The sequence below is a fragment of the Bipolaris oryzae genome (assembly GCF_000523455.1).
Source record: "Bipolaris oryzae ATCC 44560 unplaced genomic scaffold scaffold_101, whole genome shotgun sequence".
Lineage (NCBI taxonomy): Eukaryota > Fungi > Ascomycota > Dothideomycetes > Pleosporales > Pleosporaceae > Bipolaris > Bipolaris oryzae.
This window is the reverse complement of record NW_006911377.1, coordinates 12,559-29,912: the sequence shown is the minus strand read 5'-3', so window position 1 is coordinate 29,912 and position 17,354 is coordinate 12,559. Positions and strand designations below refer to the sequence as shown.

Here is a 17,354-nt window from a genome sequence, read left to right as displayed (position 1 = left end):
CTCTGCGCTCGTGTTGCCTGTTACGGAAACATGCAGCTTCGGTCCCGCATTCCAAGGGTTTCGCAGCATGGAAGCTCACGGCAAAGGCTTCTTTCGCACTATCGAGCCAAGTACCATTACTACTATTGTGACTGCCTTGGCTGTCGACACCATCCTACTTCACTTACTACTACTACCTTGCCACGGACATGCGGAAAGGGTTCTGGAGCATTGTCGCCCTCTAATCGGCCCGTCTCCCCAGGGTCTGGTTGAGCTCTCGAGCCCCCGCCAGTGCTACACCACGGAGCCTATGAAGGACGCAGACTGCTGTTATTAATGCTAACAAACATTCCCGGAAGCGGTACGTGTCTATTGTCGTCGAACACTGCGTGCCACAGTGGCGCATGGATGTTTCCCATGCTGCCAGCCCCGGACCCGGCTGCGGCTTCGAGGCTGGGCCTGACGCCTGGTCCCATCCTGTCTAAAAGAGATCGTTTAGGCTTTTGGCCGAGTCCTTGACGATCAGATCACGCATGCCCTGATGATCTAGTCAGTGCCATTCATCCTGCCTCCGAAACGTGGCATGTGCGGCAATGCGTACCTCGGGCATAATAGGCTGTCCATCGTTGCCCTTAACATAGCGAAATGGCATCTGTGTGCTCTCATTCTTATTGATCTTCAGATCTGGGTGGTCTATATATGCGATCTGGTCGACGGGTACTGCGTTTCATGAGCATCTCACATCCACAAAGCCAGCATCTGTGACGAGCATGGATGACGTACCCTTGTCCTGGACGCAGATCCTAGTCACACGGACTGCAGTGTCGGTTGTCATTTGTACTGGACCTAGACGACGGCCTTGATATCCCTTCTTGCGCAACTCTGAAGTGCGGTCTACATGCAGGCTGTTAGCTGACGGAGAGTGCACGGCCCGGCGGTTGCGGCATCACACACCTCTGGGTGGATCGTCTCCTAGGCGGCGTCAGCTCATGGCTTCTCGGATAAACGGTGGTTGAAGGCATCACGTGTGCTTACCCAGGATACCGCCGAAGAGAAAAATGTCAAAAGTGTCACCGTCTTCTGGGCTCAGGTCCTTGGACGCTGCTGGATCGAGCAAGCATACTTTATCCTTTTTGTCGGCATATATCTCTTCGATTCCCCTAGTCTCGACTTGGAGCCCCTTTGCGCCCTGGAGGTTGGCAGGCAAGGTCAAGGAAGTCGGGACGGAAGAAAGTAAGAATTGAGCGCCCGAAGCGTGGCACTCTGCTGCAATGGCCGAGTATTCCAAGGACGACCATTCCTCGAGTTCCGGGTCGAGATGCTCTACTACAAAAGTCTTGCCAGTGCTCGCCATTCTGCCTGTGATTGGAGGGAGTTGTGGAAAAGACTGCGACCCGAGTATTACAGTGGTTTTCTGGCGTAGAATTTCACAGCATGTGCTAAGCGAAAAAAAAGGACCGCCACGGGCGGGGCAGACCTTGTCTGGCTCGACGCCTCAGCGATGATTGCTTTGGGTTCGGATCGGAGGGTGAGATTCGGAACTCTGCAACAGCACTTGGCTTAGCCGGATTGCATGGTGGTGGGAGGGTGACCGTCAGGATTTGATAGATGGCGAGACTAGCAGAGCGGAGCAGCCTATCAGAGCAAAGTCAGGATGCACCATTACATGCGGGGGGGAGCATGGTCGCGCGGTGCCAACCAAAAGCACACCATTGCCATGATACAATTGACAGAAGGACGACGACGGCAAGGCGAATCGACAACGGCACCTCGATTCAGCCATCTCAGGGGCCCAAGAGGCCAAGTCAGGCGGCGCGTGACGTTGTGCGGGTGCTCAGTGTGGTAAGGGCTGGGGCAATCCGTCGTGTGCCTCGCACCCGCACGCCGCAAGAGGGTTGGTGGGCTAGGGCAGAGGGTAATTGAGTGACCAAGCACGATGGTTTCGCGGCAACGGCTTCTTTTCCCTGAATTGCTTTGTGCCTACCGCATCAATTAACCCGTCATATCCAGCCACGGCCCTTGGAAAATAGCAATAGCTGGACCCGGCCCACTGCATTGCCTACGCCTACATACATATCTGCTGCATCTACCCCTCCTCGGCTTGGCCTCTCCAACGTTAAACCCACGCATCTACCACAACGCCCACCGCCCGCCTTTGTCCATAAATCGCGCCTGTTCTGCACTTTTTGTCTTGCTCTGTGACTTGCATTCCATCCGTCTCTTGCCCCAGTGTCTGCAGCTCGTCGTCTCTTTGCTCGATTGACTACGCGCACCGTCCAGCATTCGGCACCTCGGGCGACTAAGGCTTATCGCATACTGGATAGAGGGGCATCCCATCTCCACCACAACTACTACCAACACCACCACTTCCATCATCCAGGCACTGCCGTTGCAGCAGCCATAAATCTAGACCAGACGAGTCATAGTACGCTGACCGTTGTGCGTTGTCAGGCACTGTGGGCAGCAGCAGCACGAACGAGCCAGGTCCGAGCTTCGTCTCGACACCCAATCGTCAGGGCGTGCAATCACACCAGACTTCGCCCTGTCCCTGTCACATCGCCGTCGACAGTACTCGCCCAAATTGGCCAGCCCAGCCCAACCCAACAGGACCCGACTGTGCTATTAAATAACTTGCGCCTGCCCATCCCTTATTGTGTCGCCATAACGAGCTCATATCATCCTCTGTCTGCATCTCTCCCAAGCAGTTACCCCTCCCGACAACATCATCGCCTGCAATCCACAGCACCACAACAATACAACCCTCAATACCGCCATCATGAACCCGCACCAGCAGAACAAGGTGGATGTTAGCGTACGTCATAGCAATTCTTGCATACCTCTACTCCGCAAACGACCACAGCTAACACTGCAGGAATAGAAACTGTCCGAGCAGGAGGCCAAGCTCTTCCGCCTCTACGGCAAGCTGCCCAACAAGAAGGACCTTCTCCAGAACAAGCTCAAGGTGCGTTACTTCCCCGATTCAGCATGCCAGTCTCCGATCCTTTGTCTAACAACTATCCACAGGAGCGCAAGTACTTTGACAGTGGCGACTATGCTCTCTCCAAAGCCGGAAAAGCTGGTGACGTCGGTGTCACACAAGTCGGTCGCGAGCACCCCAATCCCGAGAAGATCCCGCACATCGCCCCCTCCACACCTATTGGACAAAATGGCTCCGTCAACAGCAATGGCAACAGCGCCACTGCCTCGCAGGGTGATTTGGCTAGCAGCCCCGTCAAGGAGCACACATTTTTGCACCGCGAGACAAGCCTGAACCGGGAAACTTCGGCTTCGGAGTTCGAAAACGATATTTCCCAGGACGCCCAGGGTGGCCCTGTCAAGGCATAATCGGGCCTTTGCAATGTCAGATTCTTGCGCGCTCCCCTTCCTTTGCACTCATTTGGCGCAACTTTGGATGACGGTGCCCAAAATGTATCTTTACGCACCCTCCAATGACCTGGTCTATTCTCTCTTTTTTGTGGAATTGGACACGGAGTTCGGGACAGCCTTCCCATGTCAGCCGAGGCTATTGTTTTCGGAACCACAGCGCCCGCCGGCCAACAGTTTCTACAAGTAACAAACTCCGGTGCATGGAAGCAACCTTCACTTCTCATGTAGCAGTACATTTGACCATCGGTTGATGAATAAGGGGGAATTCCTGGAGCTTGTTCTAGGTGGATTTTTGAAGTTTTCTCAAGCTTCGCGATGTGGCTTTTGGTGTGTACGCCTATCAAAGTAGAAGATATCATAGCAATATGATTACAGACACGTTTCATTCATCTGGTGTGTATGGTCTTGGCACTTGTACAAGCAGCTTTTTATGATTACCGTTCCCTCAGTAGAGATGTTTGCTGTCTCTTGCTGCCATAGTCGTTGCAATCAATTTGACGATTTCAGGAACCCGCCAGCTTCTTTAAAGAATGCATTGTACTGTTGCTACGACCTGAACTGTATCAGTGTTGGCGTCACTAAATAGTACGCCTTCTCGATCTTTTAGGAAGCAGCGGGCTCACTGCAACATACGAGCCTCATCCGCGAACTAGAGAACTGATCCCCTCCCACCACCACTATGCTGCTATCCCGATACCTTTACGTGTCACTTAACATACGCCTCACGGGGCTCATCGCGGATAAAGCCTCACAAATAAATGGTTTGCTGTGTTGCTCCTTTCCTTTCATCTAACGCCTCCGAGCTGGAGCGCAAATTGATTTTACCTACGCACTGACTGGTCTCTAGGTGGCATCTCCAGTCTCCTATATTTCATACATATCTGACCTCGCTACGCGTAGTTCTGAATGAAATCAACTAAGCCGTTCACGCTTCCCCCAGGGATCACCTCTGTCGCATGGTTCAAGGTTCCAGACACTGTGGCTCTCAGCAGATGAGAGTGAACAGAGGCCTCTATCTGTCTCGTGACGTACCACTCTGGGCTAGACCTGCCATGACCATTCCTTGGGGTATATAAAGTTGCCCAACGTTCACCCTGATACTTTCTTACTTCAACCCACTTCCACCACAACCTCTTCTCAACAGCCAACACTGCATCAACAAAGCCGACAGGATTGAGCCATTACAATATGGTCGCCACTCGGGCTGCGAAGCGTAGACGGCTGGCGGAAAATGCTAGAGCCGTCGCTGCCTCCACGTCAGATGAGCCTCAGAACACATTCCTCAAGTTGCCTCAGGAGATCCGCGAGCAAATCTACACCTTTATCTTTGAGGACAATGGGATGGAGTTCCGTTGGAAAGCTATACTGCTCCTTTGTGCCTCATCTCCTATGCTCCACTGGGGATCATATGACCTAGACGGCCCCAGGGGCCTTCCCTCATGGATATTGACTTGCAAACAGACGTTGCACGAAGTCGTAGAATTCATTGCACGAACGCATACTATAAGGGTAGTGCAAAAGATTGGATGGCCGGAGCGAGCCATGGATGAAGCGCCCAACCCACTTGTTATTTCCAACAATGGCATTCGTAACATTTACTTAAGTCGTACTGAGGGGTGGCTGGATGTCTCATGGCTGCGTGGCTCTTGCGGACTTGCCATTTGGCGTCCTCTGCGCAAACATTACTTCCTTAGCGCGTTGAAAGACCTGAGATTAACGGATGTATGCCTTGAGCTGTGCTGGGGTCGCTGGGTGGAGAATCCTATTCAGGCGTCTTCTTGGAGAGGCGGCGAGCGGATAGGCTTCTTGGCAGACTGGACTCCGTATCGGGAGGGAAGGTTTCAAAAAGTTACCATCGACGTCACGGTCTGCTATGGGACTGAGCAGGGAAGTCCTAATCAACAGTTGATGCGCGAAGCTAAGAAATTGGCAGTCCAGTTGGTTGGCTCCGGCGGAGTGGTTACATGGTGTGATTACGACGGCATCGGCGACACCAGCCTAATACGGAAATGCGTGGTTGTTGAGCGCAAGATTTGAGGATATTGTTCTTTGGGAGGAAACGATGGGAAGTTGATTAAGCCCTAGGCTCAGTGGCAACACCAAGGTGGTTGTAGTTCAAGATGATGGGCCTCACGGGGATAGGAAGGCATACTGGTGTGAGCACGTGTGACGGGCATTCTAGAAGGATGCATATGGAATACTAGTTCATGTAGAGAATCAATACATGGAAAACTACTTCTAGCCACTCGAAAGAAAAGACGAAGTTTGACATGCCGATCAGTGGTCACGAGAAAATTCTATGTGATACATCAACACATAGAATTAAGAATCGCAACATTGGCACATAGACCTATCTAAATAAACACCAACTTCCTGCCAGAAAGAAATACCAAATGATAAAAAGAATCCAAAAACTCTATCACCCATCCGAAACCGCAAACCACCCCAACTCACCATTCACAACCCCCACCCTCTTCAATTCCTCCTCAACCCCCTCAACGTCCCCGCAAACCTCCTCCTAGTCACATACACAAACACCAGCACCCCCAAAACCACCACCACACCCCCGGCATCCATCCGCGGATGACCCACCGCCTGCTTCCTAACCTCCTCCACATACCCCTTAACCTGGCCGCCGACCCCCTGCTGCGACTCCAAATCCGGCATACTCATAACCAGCACGACGAGCGCCGTCCAGCCCGTCCAGCCCCTTTCCCGCACCCCCTTGCCGCTTGCGGAATCGTATTGTTCATGGACGAAGCCCGTGTCGCGGTATGCTTTGTACACTGTTTTGACTAGATTTTTGCGGAGGAGGATGTATGTGTCGTGTGCTCTTGCTTGTTCTGGTCCTTTAGTCTGTGCGAGACGCAAGAGCTGGTCTAGGATGAGGTAGTTGAAATTCACCCAGATGGACGAGCGTGCGTAGTTTTCCTCGGTAGCGTATGCTGGGTCTTGCGGGCTGAGGCTGCGGATTCCTTGTTGGCTCCAGAGATGCGTGGGGTCTCTTAGTAAATCGAGGACGGCAGGGAGGTGTGGGTGGGATGGGTCGAGTAGTCCGGTTAGGAGGGGGAAGAGGGAGATGTAGCCTTTGTGGCAGGTGAAGCTGTGACGTGCGTTTTGGACGATGGAGTCGCAGTAGAGGGAGCTGGAGGGGTCCCAGTGCAGAGTGTCGATGTTGCGTTTTATGCTTCGCACATGCTTTTGGTATGTGAATGCATCGTGTGCGTTTTCGGTGAAGAAGGCAATTTGCTCGAGGGTGCGGCCCATCACCCCGACCCAGCATAGGGCGTCGAGGTGCAGTTCGGTGAGGTCGGGGGGCTCGGCGCGTGGGTAGTCGGATAGACCGCTGGCGGTGTTTTTGCCTGGGGTTCGGGCGCGCCAGCGATAGCCTTCGTTTAGGTTGGCCGAGGGGATGGAGTGGGCTTCTACGTCTCCTGACTGCGATTTTCGGAACCATTCGTAGTGACGTTTGAGGAGGGGTTGCATTTTTATTACAAGGGCTTTGCCGGTTTCGGGCTTGGAGAGGTAGACGGAGGGACGGCCGTGGTATTTGATTGTTCCCCTGAGCATCTTTACGAATTTCGAGATGACCAAGTACATTGTTGGGGGGCTGGCAATGTGAGGGAATTGATTGATAGATTCTGGGGGTGTAGAGGCTTCAGCTTCGGAGCCTAGGATTTGCTCTCGTGCGATCCAGCCGTCGTCGTCCATTAGAAAGAGCCAGTCACGCACCACCTCCAACGCAAGGTCTGCATCCCATTCGAGTACGAGAAGGAGATGGAAGCCTTCATCAAATAGAGAACCTCGTGGGAATGCTGCACGGGATGACGTATGCGTGAGAAGCTCGTATGGACCTTTCGTCTCTGGCGTTGTGTGTTTGTTCGCATCCGCAGACTTTTCCCAGAAGTTGGCCGTGGTCTCAGCGTAGATGGCTTTTTTCGCCGTGACGACTTTGGAGCTACCAATGAAATATCCAAGACCACCAAGTAGATCAGAGAAGACACTTTTGGAGAAACTTAGATGCTCAAAGGTCTTGAATGGTGGTGTCGGATTGAAGACCGAAAGAAAGTTCTTACCGAACGTTTGCATGGCTTTCTCTAGATCTGTAGTAAGGCTTGCAGCTGGTAAAGATTAGGACCTGCTGTAGTGATGAGATTCTAGCAGGTAGGATCAAACTCACAGGTCATGGTACGTTTTGCTGTTTCGGTGGAATAGAGAATATCAAACTGGTGGAGTTAGTGTAGTCCATAACCTTCTGCCGTAATAACTTACCTCAAACTCTCCATGAAGAACCATCTGCACGAAATGCATGTTTCCTGCACCTGGGGCATCATGAATAACAATATCGGTTGGTCCAGGCTCCTTTCGGTCCTTTGTTTGGTCTTTCAGGGTATTTAAGAAAGTGGCTTCTTGCAGGCAAAATGATCAGCCAGCCGTTCACATCAAGATGGTGAATCATGGTAACAGGCAGAAGAAAGTCTGGTATCTCGAGTACGTACATTTGGCTTGCCACAATCGATCCTCTGTCACATTCAGGGACTTGACGAATGCTATCTCGCGGTGTCCATCACTGTTTATGGGAACGGGAATGTGTATTCCAGAGGCGCCCAGTTTTGGGTGAACAAGGTTCATGTTCACGGCGTGGACAGATGTATCCTCGCCCTCTCCCAGTTGTTGGCGAGCATCTAACCTGCAATGGGTACAAGCTTCCTTCTCTTCCATGCCCAGGTAGAAGATGACGGTCGTCTTCAAATCAGGAGGCGCATCGAATCTCGGCATTCCCTTAACCCTCAAGCCCCAGTTGCCCTGGTGCTGCCCTTCAGAATACTTCATGAATTCTGTCGTGATGTTGACCTTATTGTCATCATCTTCTATGACTTGCTGGCCACCTTCTCGTGTGTCGTATGCAGTCCAGCCATATCGTGCTATGTCTTCGCTTTGGTTTACATTATGCCGCAGCGCTGCACATCTTGTCAGCATTGCAATTGACCCATGTCAATCTCAACTTACTCATCCCCACGTCTTCTAGTCTCGCCCACATTAAACCTGCGATGACACTTTTGGGTACCCGGGGACGGAGCCCCAGATAGATATTCGGCCGGTAGGGGCCCCATAGCAGCGACTGAGTATTCGTAGAGGGGTTTTCGTCGACAGTGGCGGATGTTGATGAAACGCTAGCCAGTACGAGGGCAAGGAAAGCCCGGGGAAGCATGGTGTAGATTGACGCGTGTCAGCGCGTACTAACGCGTTCGGCCAAATGAATGTAAGCGTAGCGGCCGAATTGAAATAGTACAATACTTTAGGTCATCTTCTTCCCGCGTCTCTACACAGTAGTCACTGGTGGCTGCTTTGCAATACAATGGCTTTTGCGGACGTGAATGCCCAGCCACAACTGTCCTCAAGCTACGCCTTTGGTGATTGGCCAAAGCACCCTCTTGTGGAGCAGAAGTGACGCCATTGCCCAGTAGAATGCATCCTTCGCCAGGAATCAACTTCGGCCGCAAATCAATTGCACGCGATAAGACACATAATACGCTTTGCTCACCATGTCCAGATCCTGGGGATTGCCGTGGGAGGATATTGAACCATACAGAAGCAGCGAATTCAATGATTACCTGCCCATGATCGACATGTTCCGCATCCCCGATAGCCGCCCATGGACCACTCACACGAGCAGGTTCTTTTTTTGTTCCACGCCATACATGCTTGTAGAGTGTGTATGTTTCGGCCGTGATGATGCAATATCTAGAGCTGGGGTAGAGTCTCGCCGCGGTAAACAGCCGCTCTTCCCCCCGCGCGACGTCAGCAGATCCGACATAGATCCACCATGCCGAGACCCCCACAATCTGCATGTTGGTACGCATACAATGCATAAGATGAAAAGCGCCGACTTCCCGCATTGATAGGCCCATGACTTTGTTTGACCCTAGGATAGCAGCGAACAAAGATTCTGTAGAACAATTCACATTGTACACCATTAACCTAACACTACTACAAACGTACTACACATCGGCAACATGAACGAGCAAGTAGAGCGTTTGGTAAACAAAACCTGGGGTATTTGAACATCTGCCTTTCAACTCTAGATCGTGTACTAAAATCAACCCAGAGAAGTACCAGGACATCCCAGCATCCAAACGTCTAATGATCGCCATCTCAGGAATCCCCGGATCCGGTACGTTTACACACGCACCCCCAAGCCGCCCTCTCCCAATCTAACAGGAAGAAAAAAACAACCAGGCAAAACCACGTTAGCAACCATGGTCTCCACCAAACTCAACGAGAAACACGCCCAGCAGTCCCCAGGCACCGCAAACAGCAACCCCATCTCCGCCTTCATACCCATGGACGGCTTCCACCTCTCCCGCCTCCAACTTGACGCAATGCCCGACCCGCACAGCGCCCATGACCGGCGCGGCGCAGCTTTTACTTTCGACGGCGATTCTTTCTTCTCTCTCGTCAAGAAACTGCGTGACCCCATTTGTCCCGAGACGGCAACGCTATACGCCCCGAGCTTCGACCACGCGCGAAAAGATCCTGTTGAGAACGACATCGCCATTGCGCCCTCTGTCCGCATCGCCGTTTTCGAAGGCAACTACTGTGCGCTGGACAGGTCGCCTTGGCGCGATGCTGCGCAGCTAATGGATGAGTTGTGGTTTGTTGATGTGGATTTTGAAGTCGCGCGTAAGCGGTTGATTCATCGGCATGTTAAGGCGGGAATTGCGAGGGATGAGGAGGAGGCGGCACGGAGGGCGGATGAGAATGATTTGGTTAATGGGAGGGAGATTGTGGAGCAGAGGCTGAGTGTGCATGAGGTTATTAAGAGTCGAGAGGATCCAGAGTGGGCGCCTGAGTAGCAGGGGGTTGGGGGTGGAGAAAGTCGTGACACGAAACCTGAAATGGCGAAGTTTGTATAGAATATATGGGTATGAGGGGTTTTTTTTTGATGATTGATGTGTATCAAAATGAAGAATGCATTCAGATTAGCCGTGTCACCTGTAAAACACAAACTTAATATGACTTGCAAGGAGCGATAATGATGAATTCCATATATACGAAGAAAAATATATACCATGTAGAAAAAAAACCCCAAGTGTGCCGCCAACTGCAGCAAAAACCTATATACATTCACTCTCAGGTGACCCTTGCAGCCTAAGCTACAACACCAATCCTGTCAAAGTCAGGACCAAACGCGGTTCCAGCTCCTGAGATGGTAATCGTGTTGGGACCAGTAGTGCTGAATCCCGACAGTTCGACGCCGTAATCCTTGCTAACGTCTACATTCCAGTTGTAGCCTGTTAGCGGGAAGCTGACAGTCTTCGCCGCACCGCCGTTGACACTGATGGATGCAACGCGCTCGTTGGTTCCGCCCATGTAGTCGACGTTTCCGTTGATGTAGTCGAAGCGCACCGTTTGTGTGGCCTTGGAAGTGCGGATGTTGGAGAGCGTGACGCGGCCGCCGTTTGAGCCGCCAATGTTGCCGACCTTGTTGGAGGACGTGCAGCCCGAGCAAGGCGAGGTGTTTGCGCCAGAGGAGAGAGAGCCAGTGGATACGGAGACGTAGTTGTATTGTGGCTTGGCGGCTGTTGAGCGTTGGATATTGGATAGGCGGAGTGGGACAGAGCCGTGGGCTTTGATTTGTTTTGAGAAAGATGAGCCAGTGGTGGTGGTGCCGGCCCAGATGTCCTTGATGGTCGCGGAGGCAATACCCAGGTCGGCCAGCTGGATGGTGAGGGTGCGGCCAGTGTTGCTGAGGTCCACAGCCAAGACGGCCATGTCTCCGTTTGCGAGATCTCCCGCCCAGAGATCGCGGTCGCCAGACCATCGTTGGCGGAGGGTGACTGGCTTGACAGCCGAATCCTGGTTGATGGCAATGAGATCTTTGTTCTGGAGGACAGTGACCAACTCGTTTGACAATGCCGCAACATCAGTTGAGATCATTAGCGCAGACTTGAGCATAGCCCATGCAGCGAAATGTGTGGCTTGTTCGTCGAAAGACATGGCAGAATTGCCAACCTCAAGTAAATCGGCATCAGCAATGTGCCCTGGGCCTACATTGCCGGATTTGGCGATATGGATAGCTTGGTTGTAGATTCGGAACATCGAAGCCCAGCCCGAAGTAATGTCATCTGACAGACGGAAGGAGGTAGAAATACCCTTGGTCCACTCATCAGGTCCCTCTAGACCAGCGGATGTAGAGTAGGGGACACCCCATTGGCAGATCAACATCCCGGGAATGCCAACCTTTTGCAGCTCCTTCCACATGGCGCCCATTCGAGTGACAAAGTCGGTTCTGGCATTCTTTGGGGCATTCTGGCTAGCGTTAGGTCCATCTGCATAGCAGTTGTCGTCTATGTGGCTGTCAGCTTTCTGTTGTTTCTGTGTGTGTTTTGGAAACACATACATTTGACATATTCAGTTCCAAGCGATTTGAAAAAAGCGGCATCTGCGGCCTCATGACCTAGAGAGCCCAAGACTGGACTTGGCGACTGAGGGTCACACATCCTCACGCCTGCGTCTGAGTACATGGTCCACTTCATTCCCTTGGATCTTGTTAGGTCGGCTAGTGGCTGGAGTCCGTTAGGGAAGGCGTTCAAATCCACTTTCAGGGCACCGTTGGTAGAATTTCGCTGTCCGTCCCTAGAAGCCCATCCGCAATCAATCTGGAAGTACTTGTAGCCTGCAGCAACAAATCCTCGGTTGGCAAGAGCGTTGATGGTCGTGGTGATTTTCTGGGCGTTGGGACTGCATGACATTTGGTTGTATGAGTTCCATCCCATCACGGGTGTTTGCTGAAACGACTGGGCTGCCACATGGGAGGCACCCGCAAGGGAGAGAAGAAACGAATTGGTCCAGATCATGGTGAGGCCTGTAGTGAGTGAGGGTGTTCGTTGGGAGGTAGCATATCGTCTTCATGACTGTTCCCTACTATTTATACTACATCTTCGTCCAATTTCATTTATGAAACAACGACTGACGATCAATGATTTGCCGGTGGCTGACGCATGATGCCGGCTGCATGTCGGGACGACTGCTCGGTCAGGCAGTCCTTGCGCCTTGTGCTCTAATTGTGCAGAGAGAGGGTGGCCATACAGAGTGAGAGCGCAACATCTTTTTTCCGCGGAATAATTTGGGAGATCCTCAGAGCCCCATCACTGCGGAGGCTAGTGACGGTTAAGAAGAAGCTTAGCAAGGGGCGACTCCACACTCGGCCTACCGCCTTGATTACCCCGCGTCTCGTCAAACCTGCCGTCATCCATGTCCGCTTCTCTACCTCGCTTTACTCAACTTGGTATTCCGCTGTCGAACGGTCCTGTACATACAACCTTACTACGACTACATCGTCATCGTTGACTGTTGTGCATATGATTTCCCGTATCTCAGTCGGCCTAAACGCCGTGATCGCCATTCATGGACCGGGCACGTGGACAAAGTGGGTCATTTCTCGCTAGGGCGTGGGGTTTACCCTTCGGTTCTGGGGAAGAGTGTGGAGTTTGAAGCAATCGGATGCTCCAAAGACTCCACAAGCTTTCCTCCAAGGGATAATGACACGCGGAGCATATTCCGAGGCTCTATTCTTGGCGCGTTTATAAAGTGGTGTAAGTCGCTGTCAGCTCCTCGTACAGTGTTAGCACCTCGTACAGAGTCAGTGGGGCGGGGCACTTATCAACACTGGATGAATACGATTGATCCTGTGCCCATCTTCTCCAAAATTCTATCCAGTCTATCTCGGCAGTTATGGCACGCAAATACCTAGGGGGCTCCGGTGAGCGATTGACTGTATGGATTTCAATTGCTGCAAGTACAGTGCTGGTGTAAGCAATACCTACAGATTCCTTTATATCTGGCTGCTCATTTTAATTAGATTTTACGGTTACGACCAAGGCGTCTTTGGCAATGTCATCATTTCAGGAAACTTCCTTCAAACCTTCGGCCACCCGTCCGCGGACATGCAGGGGACTATGACGTCCATCTATAATATCGGGTGCTTCATTGGTGCGATGAGCACTGTATGGACAGGTGACATTCTCGGACGACCACGACAAATATTGCTAGGTTCAGCGATTATAGGGATCGGGGCTATTATCCAAACATGCAGCTGGACTGTCGCGAGTATGATGGTTGGTCGTATTGTTGCTGGGCTTGGCACCGGCATGAACACTTCAACTGCCGGTGTATGGCAAGCAGAAACGAGTAAGATGAACAGCCGAGGAAAGCTTGTCATCATTCAGATGGGTACGTTTCAAAGGTCTGTATGTTATCACAACAAGCGACTGACCATATGCATAGCCAACTGCATCACTGGATTTAGTATCTCAAACTGGCTCACTCTCGGCTTCTCTTTTGCGCCACGCGACATTGCATGGCGCTTCCCGCTTGCCTTCCAAATCTTCTTCACACTCTGTATTTTTGCCATGTGTCCCTTTCTACCAGACTCGCCGCGTCTCCTCATCCGAAAAGGAAAGCACCAAGAAGCCCTAGAAGTTCTTGCGGCACTTGAGGGCCATGGAGCCACACCCGAGTCAGCTTCAGTTATTACCCAGTACAACATCATCAAAGACATTCTGGATCGCGAGCATATGAACACATATACTTGGGTGCAGCTTCTCACTGGGAAAGGGCCAAGTGGTGTATTGCGACGCATGCTCTTGGGGGCGTACATGCAAGCAATGAACCAAATTAGCGGAATCAACGTAACTTCGTACTACATGAGTTACATTTTCATCAACGCTCTAGGTATCTCAGAACTGCTGTCGCGTATCCTGGCCGCAGCAGGTTCGGTTGATTACCTAATCTTCGCTTGTCTGGCATACTTTGTCATTGAACGGTACGGGCGCCGGAAGGTCATGATGGTTTCCGCGGGCGCATGCTCCATCTGCTGGATTGTCATAGCGGCATCTCAGGGACAGACGGAAGCTGGTGGAGACAAGTACAAGCTTGGAATAGTCGCTGTTTCATTCTTCTTCGTATTCTTCGCTAGCTTCGGTATGGGTGTTCTAGGTGTTCCGTGGCTATATCCTACGGAGTAAGTTCTTGTCTCACACTGTTAAGAACGTAAGCTGACATGGTCTATAGGATCAATGCGCTCGAAATGCGAACAAAAGGCGCATCGCTTGCCATGGGTATGTTTGAGCTCCCCGGCTAACCTGTAAACGAATAGCTGACAAACGAAAAGCCACTAACTGGATCTGCAACTATGGTGTTGTGCAAGCTACTCTTCCAGGCATCCAGAACCTTGGGTACAAGTTCTGGATCATTTGGGCCGTTATCTGCTTCTCTTTCATCCCAACAACATACTTTCTCTACCCAGAGACGGCTAATCGGACCTTGGAAGACATTGATCGCTTCTTTGAAACGAAACCCGGCATCTTTGTTCATCGCAATAAGCTTGCTGTCCAACTACATCGTCCTATTGAATTTATTGAGGCTGACGAAAGAATCGCCGCGCATGAACAGACGGAAATCTCCAAAGAGAACAAGGAAATGAAGGCGGAGTACGTGGAGAAGAGGGAGACTGTTTGAGGTAGCTGGATCGTGAGTATCCTGGTATTGGGCACGCCTAGACTTCGGTTCCAGTAGAGCGGGATACACTCCCAAACGTTAAGCGAAACGGTCCCAACGTTTTTGGACATCCATTCAGCGCATCTTAATTTTATTCCCCAGTCCTTGCGATTGATCGGGCAGCTTTGTTAATTTGGGGGCACTCGGGTCGCGAGTCAGACGTAACCTACACGATCAAAAGAGTAGGGGTAAAGTCAGCAGCAGGGGTATCCGTCTTCGAAAAAAAGCTTTAGTACACAATGCTTCCTCGTACAGCTAATATACACGATACAAGAAGCGAATAAGCATCTGTCGTATTGCTTAAGTGGAGAAATTGCGGACAACCACCCGCCAATCCGTGGCGTGATTGTGCAACTGTAGATTTTGCACCAATTCTATGTATGAATGTATGCGGAAACTATGCCGTTTCGAGGGTAGCGCTGCATGGTGAGGGGAAAAGCATGCGGAAGGGAAGCTAGATAAGTGTAAGATCTTTAAAAGGAATGCAATATATCAATCAAAAATAGAGCGGTGAGGCTTGAAGCTTTTATGCTGGTTTATGAACGACCAAGAGATGTGACCGACGTTTGCCTCTCTCCAGGATTGCAGAGTGAAACATGATACATTCGTGCGGAAAAGCTTCTCCTGATAGTCTGTGCGCTGAACGATGTACCCCAGCATAGCTGATACCAATGCTTACTTGCAAAAAGCTTTGTCGGCTTAATCTTAACTGCCGGCCATTGCGGTGCTGCAGCTCGGTACTTTCTCTTGAAATGACGTAGTTGATTTCATGCATTGATTTAGGATGGTGCCAAAAATAGCCACTTCAGTGTTATTGTGGTCGCTGGTGAACAGATGAGTGAGCTGTAACGAGGAACATTCGCAGGAACCGAGAACAGAAGGTAAACATCGCATTGGTTTCACCCTGTGTCTTTGTTTATTCGTGTCTAAATACCAAAAACTTGTTTACCAATTACACGGTACTTATCATCAGTTCCAGCATCTATGGTTCGTTACAATAACCATCGACAAAATCAATCGTCAATGTGTTCCGTTTCTCTTTCAGCAACGTCTCGCGTCCAATGCTTAGTAACTTCGAAACATCCTGTCGGCAATCTAGACAAAGTCAGCCTTTACCCTTTGACCGCGAAAAAGATGGGAATGATTACCCAAAAACAGTCCTCGTAGTTCCTTGCCTTGGCCGCTTGCCAGCCACGCACATGTCTGTCCGCAAAGCGACGGGTCATCCTTGAACAGGTGCTTGAAAAATTCTTCATCCGAGACACTCTTGCCATACTTCGCCGTCACATCCTCTCCAACAGCAACTTCGTTGCGTTAGCGTACCGGGAACCTTACAAAGGCAGCGTATAAACTTACCTCCACCCATGTTGCCTCGCACACCACCTGGGTGAAGCGCATAGATGTGAATTGCAGGATCCAACTTTTCCAGCTCCATCTCTTTCTGCAGCGTATGCGTTGCACGGATGAGCGCTGCTTTGGAAGTCCCGTATCCAAGCGTCATAGGCACATCCACGGTTCCAGATCGTGACGCCAGGTTGATGATGCAGCCGTGTCCACGGTCGCGCATTTGCGGCAGAACAGCGTGAATGAGCATCAAAGGCTAGTAAGCAGCACGTTTAGCTCAAGTCGTTCTTTCCCACCATATACTTTTCAACATGCACCAAGAACTAGACGGAGAATGAATGAAGTGAACTTACAGCCTTAAAATTAACCTCAATCTGCTTCCAGAAACCCTCAAATGTACTCATAATAAACGGCCGCTGATCGAATATGCCCGCATTATTCACTAGCACGTCAATCGGCCCTAGTTGCTTCGTCACCTGCGCCACAACTTCCTTCACTCGCTCCTGATCCCGCACATCACACCCATATGCTTCTACTTTGACGCCAAAGGATAAACATGTCTTTTTGGTTTGATCTAGCTTGTCGACGCTGAGATCCAAGAGGGCGACGCTGGCGCCGGATTTTGCTAGGGATTCGGAAATGGCCGCGCCGATACCCTGGCCTGCGCCCGTTATGAGGGCGATTTTTCCGGAGTTGGAGCCTTGGAGGGCTTCGGGGAGGATGGGCCCGTAGGGGACATGTTGTAGGGGAAGAGTACTGATGCCAAATTCTGCGGGATCCATGGTGGGTTTTGGTTTGTATCGAAGATAATATACTTTGAGGGGTGTGTTTGTTGTTGTAAATAGCAATTGCTATCTGAACTACTGCTATTTGAATTCAAAGCGCGGGACGGTACTCTTCCGAACATAAGTGTCGGTTGTGTGGGGTAAGTAGTCTTGGAATAGTTGTAGCCCCACATGATGGTGTGGGGTAACAGACATCAATCATTGCCGGCTTCAATATACTGTTGCTTTTCCTTTGGGATACGAAGATGTCTTTGATCATCTCGGTAAGGAAAATCTCTTCTTGCTGAAGAAAAGAAT

The 17,354-nt window shown here is 51.1% G+C and overlaps 8 protein-coding genes across 8 annotated transcripts; 4 read left to right on the top strand and 4 right to left on the bottom strand.

Annotated features, from left to right (window-relative positions):
- Window positions 1-460: 460 nt before the first annotated feature.
- COCMIDRAFT_99919 (uncharacterized protein) lies at window positions 461-1,333 on the bottom strand (the record flags this gene model as incomplete). Its single annotated transcript, XM_007691507.1, has 5 exons — window positions 461-517; window positions 581-699; window positions 763-873; window positions 934-951; window positions 1,015-1,333. The coding sequence occupies 5 exons, from the start codon at window positions 1,331-1,333 to the stop codon at window positions 461-463; spliced, it is 624 nt and encodes a 207-aa protein (XP_007689697.1).
- Window positions 1,334-2,755: 1,422 nt separating this feature from the next.
- COCMIDRAFT_99967 (uncharacterized protein) lies at window positions 2,756-3,324 on the top strand (the record flags this gene model as incomplete). Its single annotated transcript, XM_007691506.1, has 3 exons — window positions 2,756-2,791; window positions 2,858-2,941; window positions 3,004-3,324. 3 exons carry the CDS (start codon window positions 2,756-2,758, stop codon window positions 3,322-3,324), a joined length of 441 nt encoding a protein of 146 aa, XP_007689696.1.
- Window positions 3,325-4,554: 1,230 nt separating this feature from the next.
- Window positions 4,555-5,403, top strand: COCMIDRAFT_6800 (uncharacterized protein; the record flags this gene model as incomplete). Its single annotated transcript, XM_007691483.1, has 1 exon — window positions 4,555-5,403. The coding sequence occupies one exon, from the start codon at window positions 4,555-4,557 to the stop codon at window positions 5,401-5,403; it is 849 nt and encodes a 282-aa protein (XP_007689673.1).
- A 438-nt stretch (window positions 5,404-5,841) lies between these two features.
- On the bottom strand, window positions 5,842-8,578 carry COCMIDRAFT_99881 (glycoside hydrolase family 63 protein; the record flags this gene model as incomplete). Its single annotated transcript, XM_007691505.1, has 5 exons — window positions 5,842-7,487; window positions 7,547-7,592; window positions 7,639-7,772; window positions 7,866-8,335; window positions 8,373-8,578. The coding sequence occupies 5 exons, from the start codon at window positions 8,576-8,578 to the stop codon at window positions 5,842-5,844; spliced, it is 2,502 nt and encodes an 833-aa protein (XP_007689695.1).
- An 805-nt stretch (window positions 8,579-9,383) lies between these two features.
- COCMIDRAFT_38292 (uncharacterized protein) lies at window positions 9,384-10,223 on the top strand (the record flags this gene model as incomplete). The annotated part of the gene is made up of 3 exons (XM_007691496.1): window positions 9,384-9,423; window positions 9,476-9,541; window positions 9,607-10,223. 3 exons carry the CDS (start codon window positions 9,384-9,386, stop codon window positions 10,221-10,223), a joined length of 723 nt encoding a protein of 240 aa, XP_007689686.1.
- A 295-nt stretch (window positions 10,224-10,518) lies between these two features.
- COCMIDRAFT_38291 (carbohydrate-binding module family 35 protein) lies at window positions 10,519-12,227 on the bottom strand (the record flags this gene model as incomplete). Its single annotated transcript, XM_007691495.1, has 2 exons — window positions 10,519-11,717; window positions 11,771-12,227. The coding sequence occupies 2 exons, from the start codon at window positions 12,225-12,227 to the stop codon at window positions 10,519-10,521; spliced, it is 1,656 nt and encodes a 551-aa protein (XP_007689685.1).
- Window positions 12,228-13,104: 877 nt separating this feature from the next.
- On the top strand, window positions 13,105-14,889 carry COCMIDRAFT_38290 (uncharacterized protein; the record flags this gene model as incomplete). The annotated part of the gene is made up of 5 exons (XM_007691494.1): window positions 13,105-13,181; window positions 13,232-13,602; window positions 13,657-14,392; window positions 14,443-14,489; window positions 14,543-14,889. 5 exons carry the CDS (start codon window positions 13,105-13,107, stop codon window positions 14,887-14,889), a joined length of 1,578 nt encoding a protein of 525 aa, XP_007689684.1.
- Window positions 14,890-15,910: 1,021 nt separating this feature from the next.
- COCMIDRAFT_6795 (uncharacterized protein) lies at window positions 15,911-17,054 on the bottom strand (the record flags this gene model as incomplete). The annotated part of the gene is made up of 4 exons (XM_007691482.1): window positions 15,911-16,023; window positions 16,077-16,232; window positions 16,285-16,528; window positions 16,626-17,054. The coding sequence occupies 4 exons, from the start codon at window positions 17,052-17,054 to the stop codon at window positions 15,911-15,913; spliced, it is 942 nt and encodes a 313-aa protein (XP_007689672.1).
- Between the last annotated feature and the right edge of the window lie 300 nt (window positions 17,055-17,354).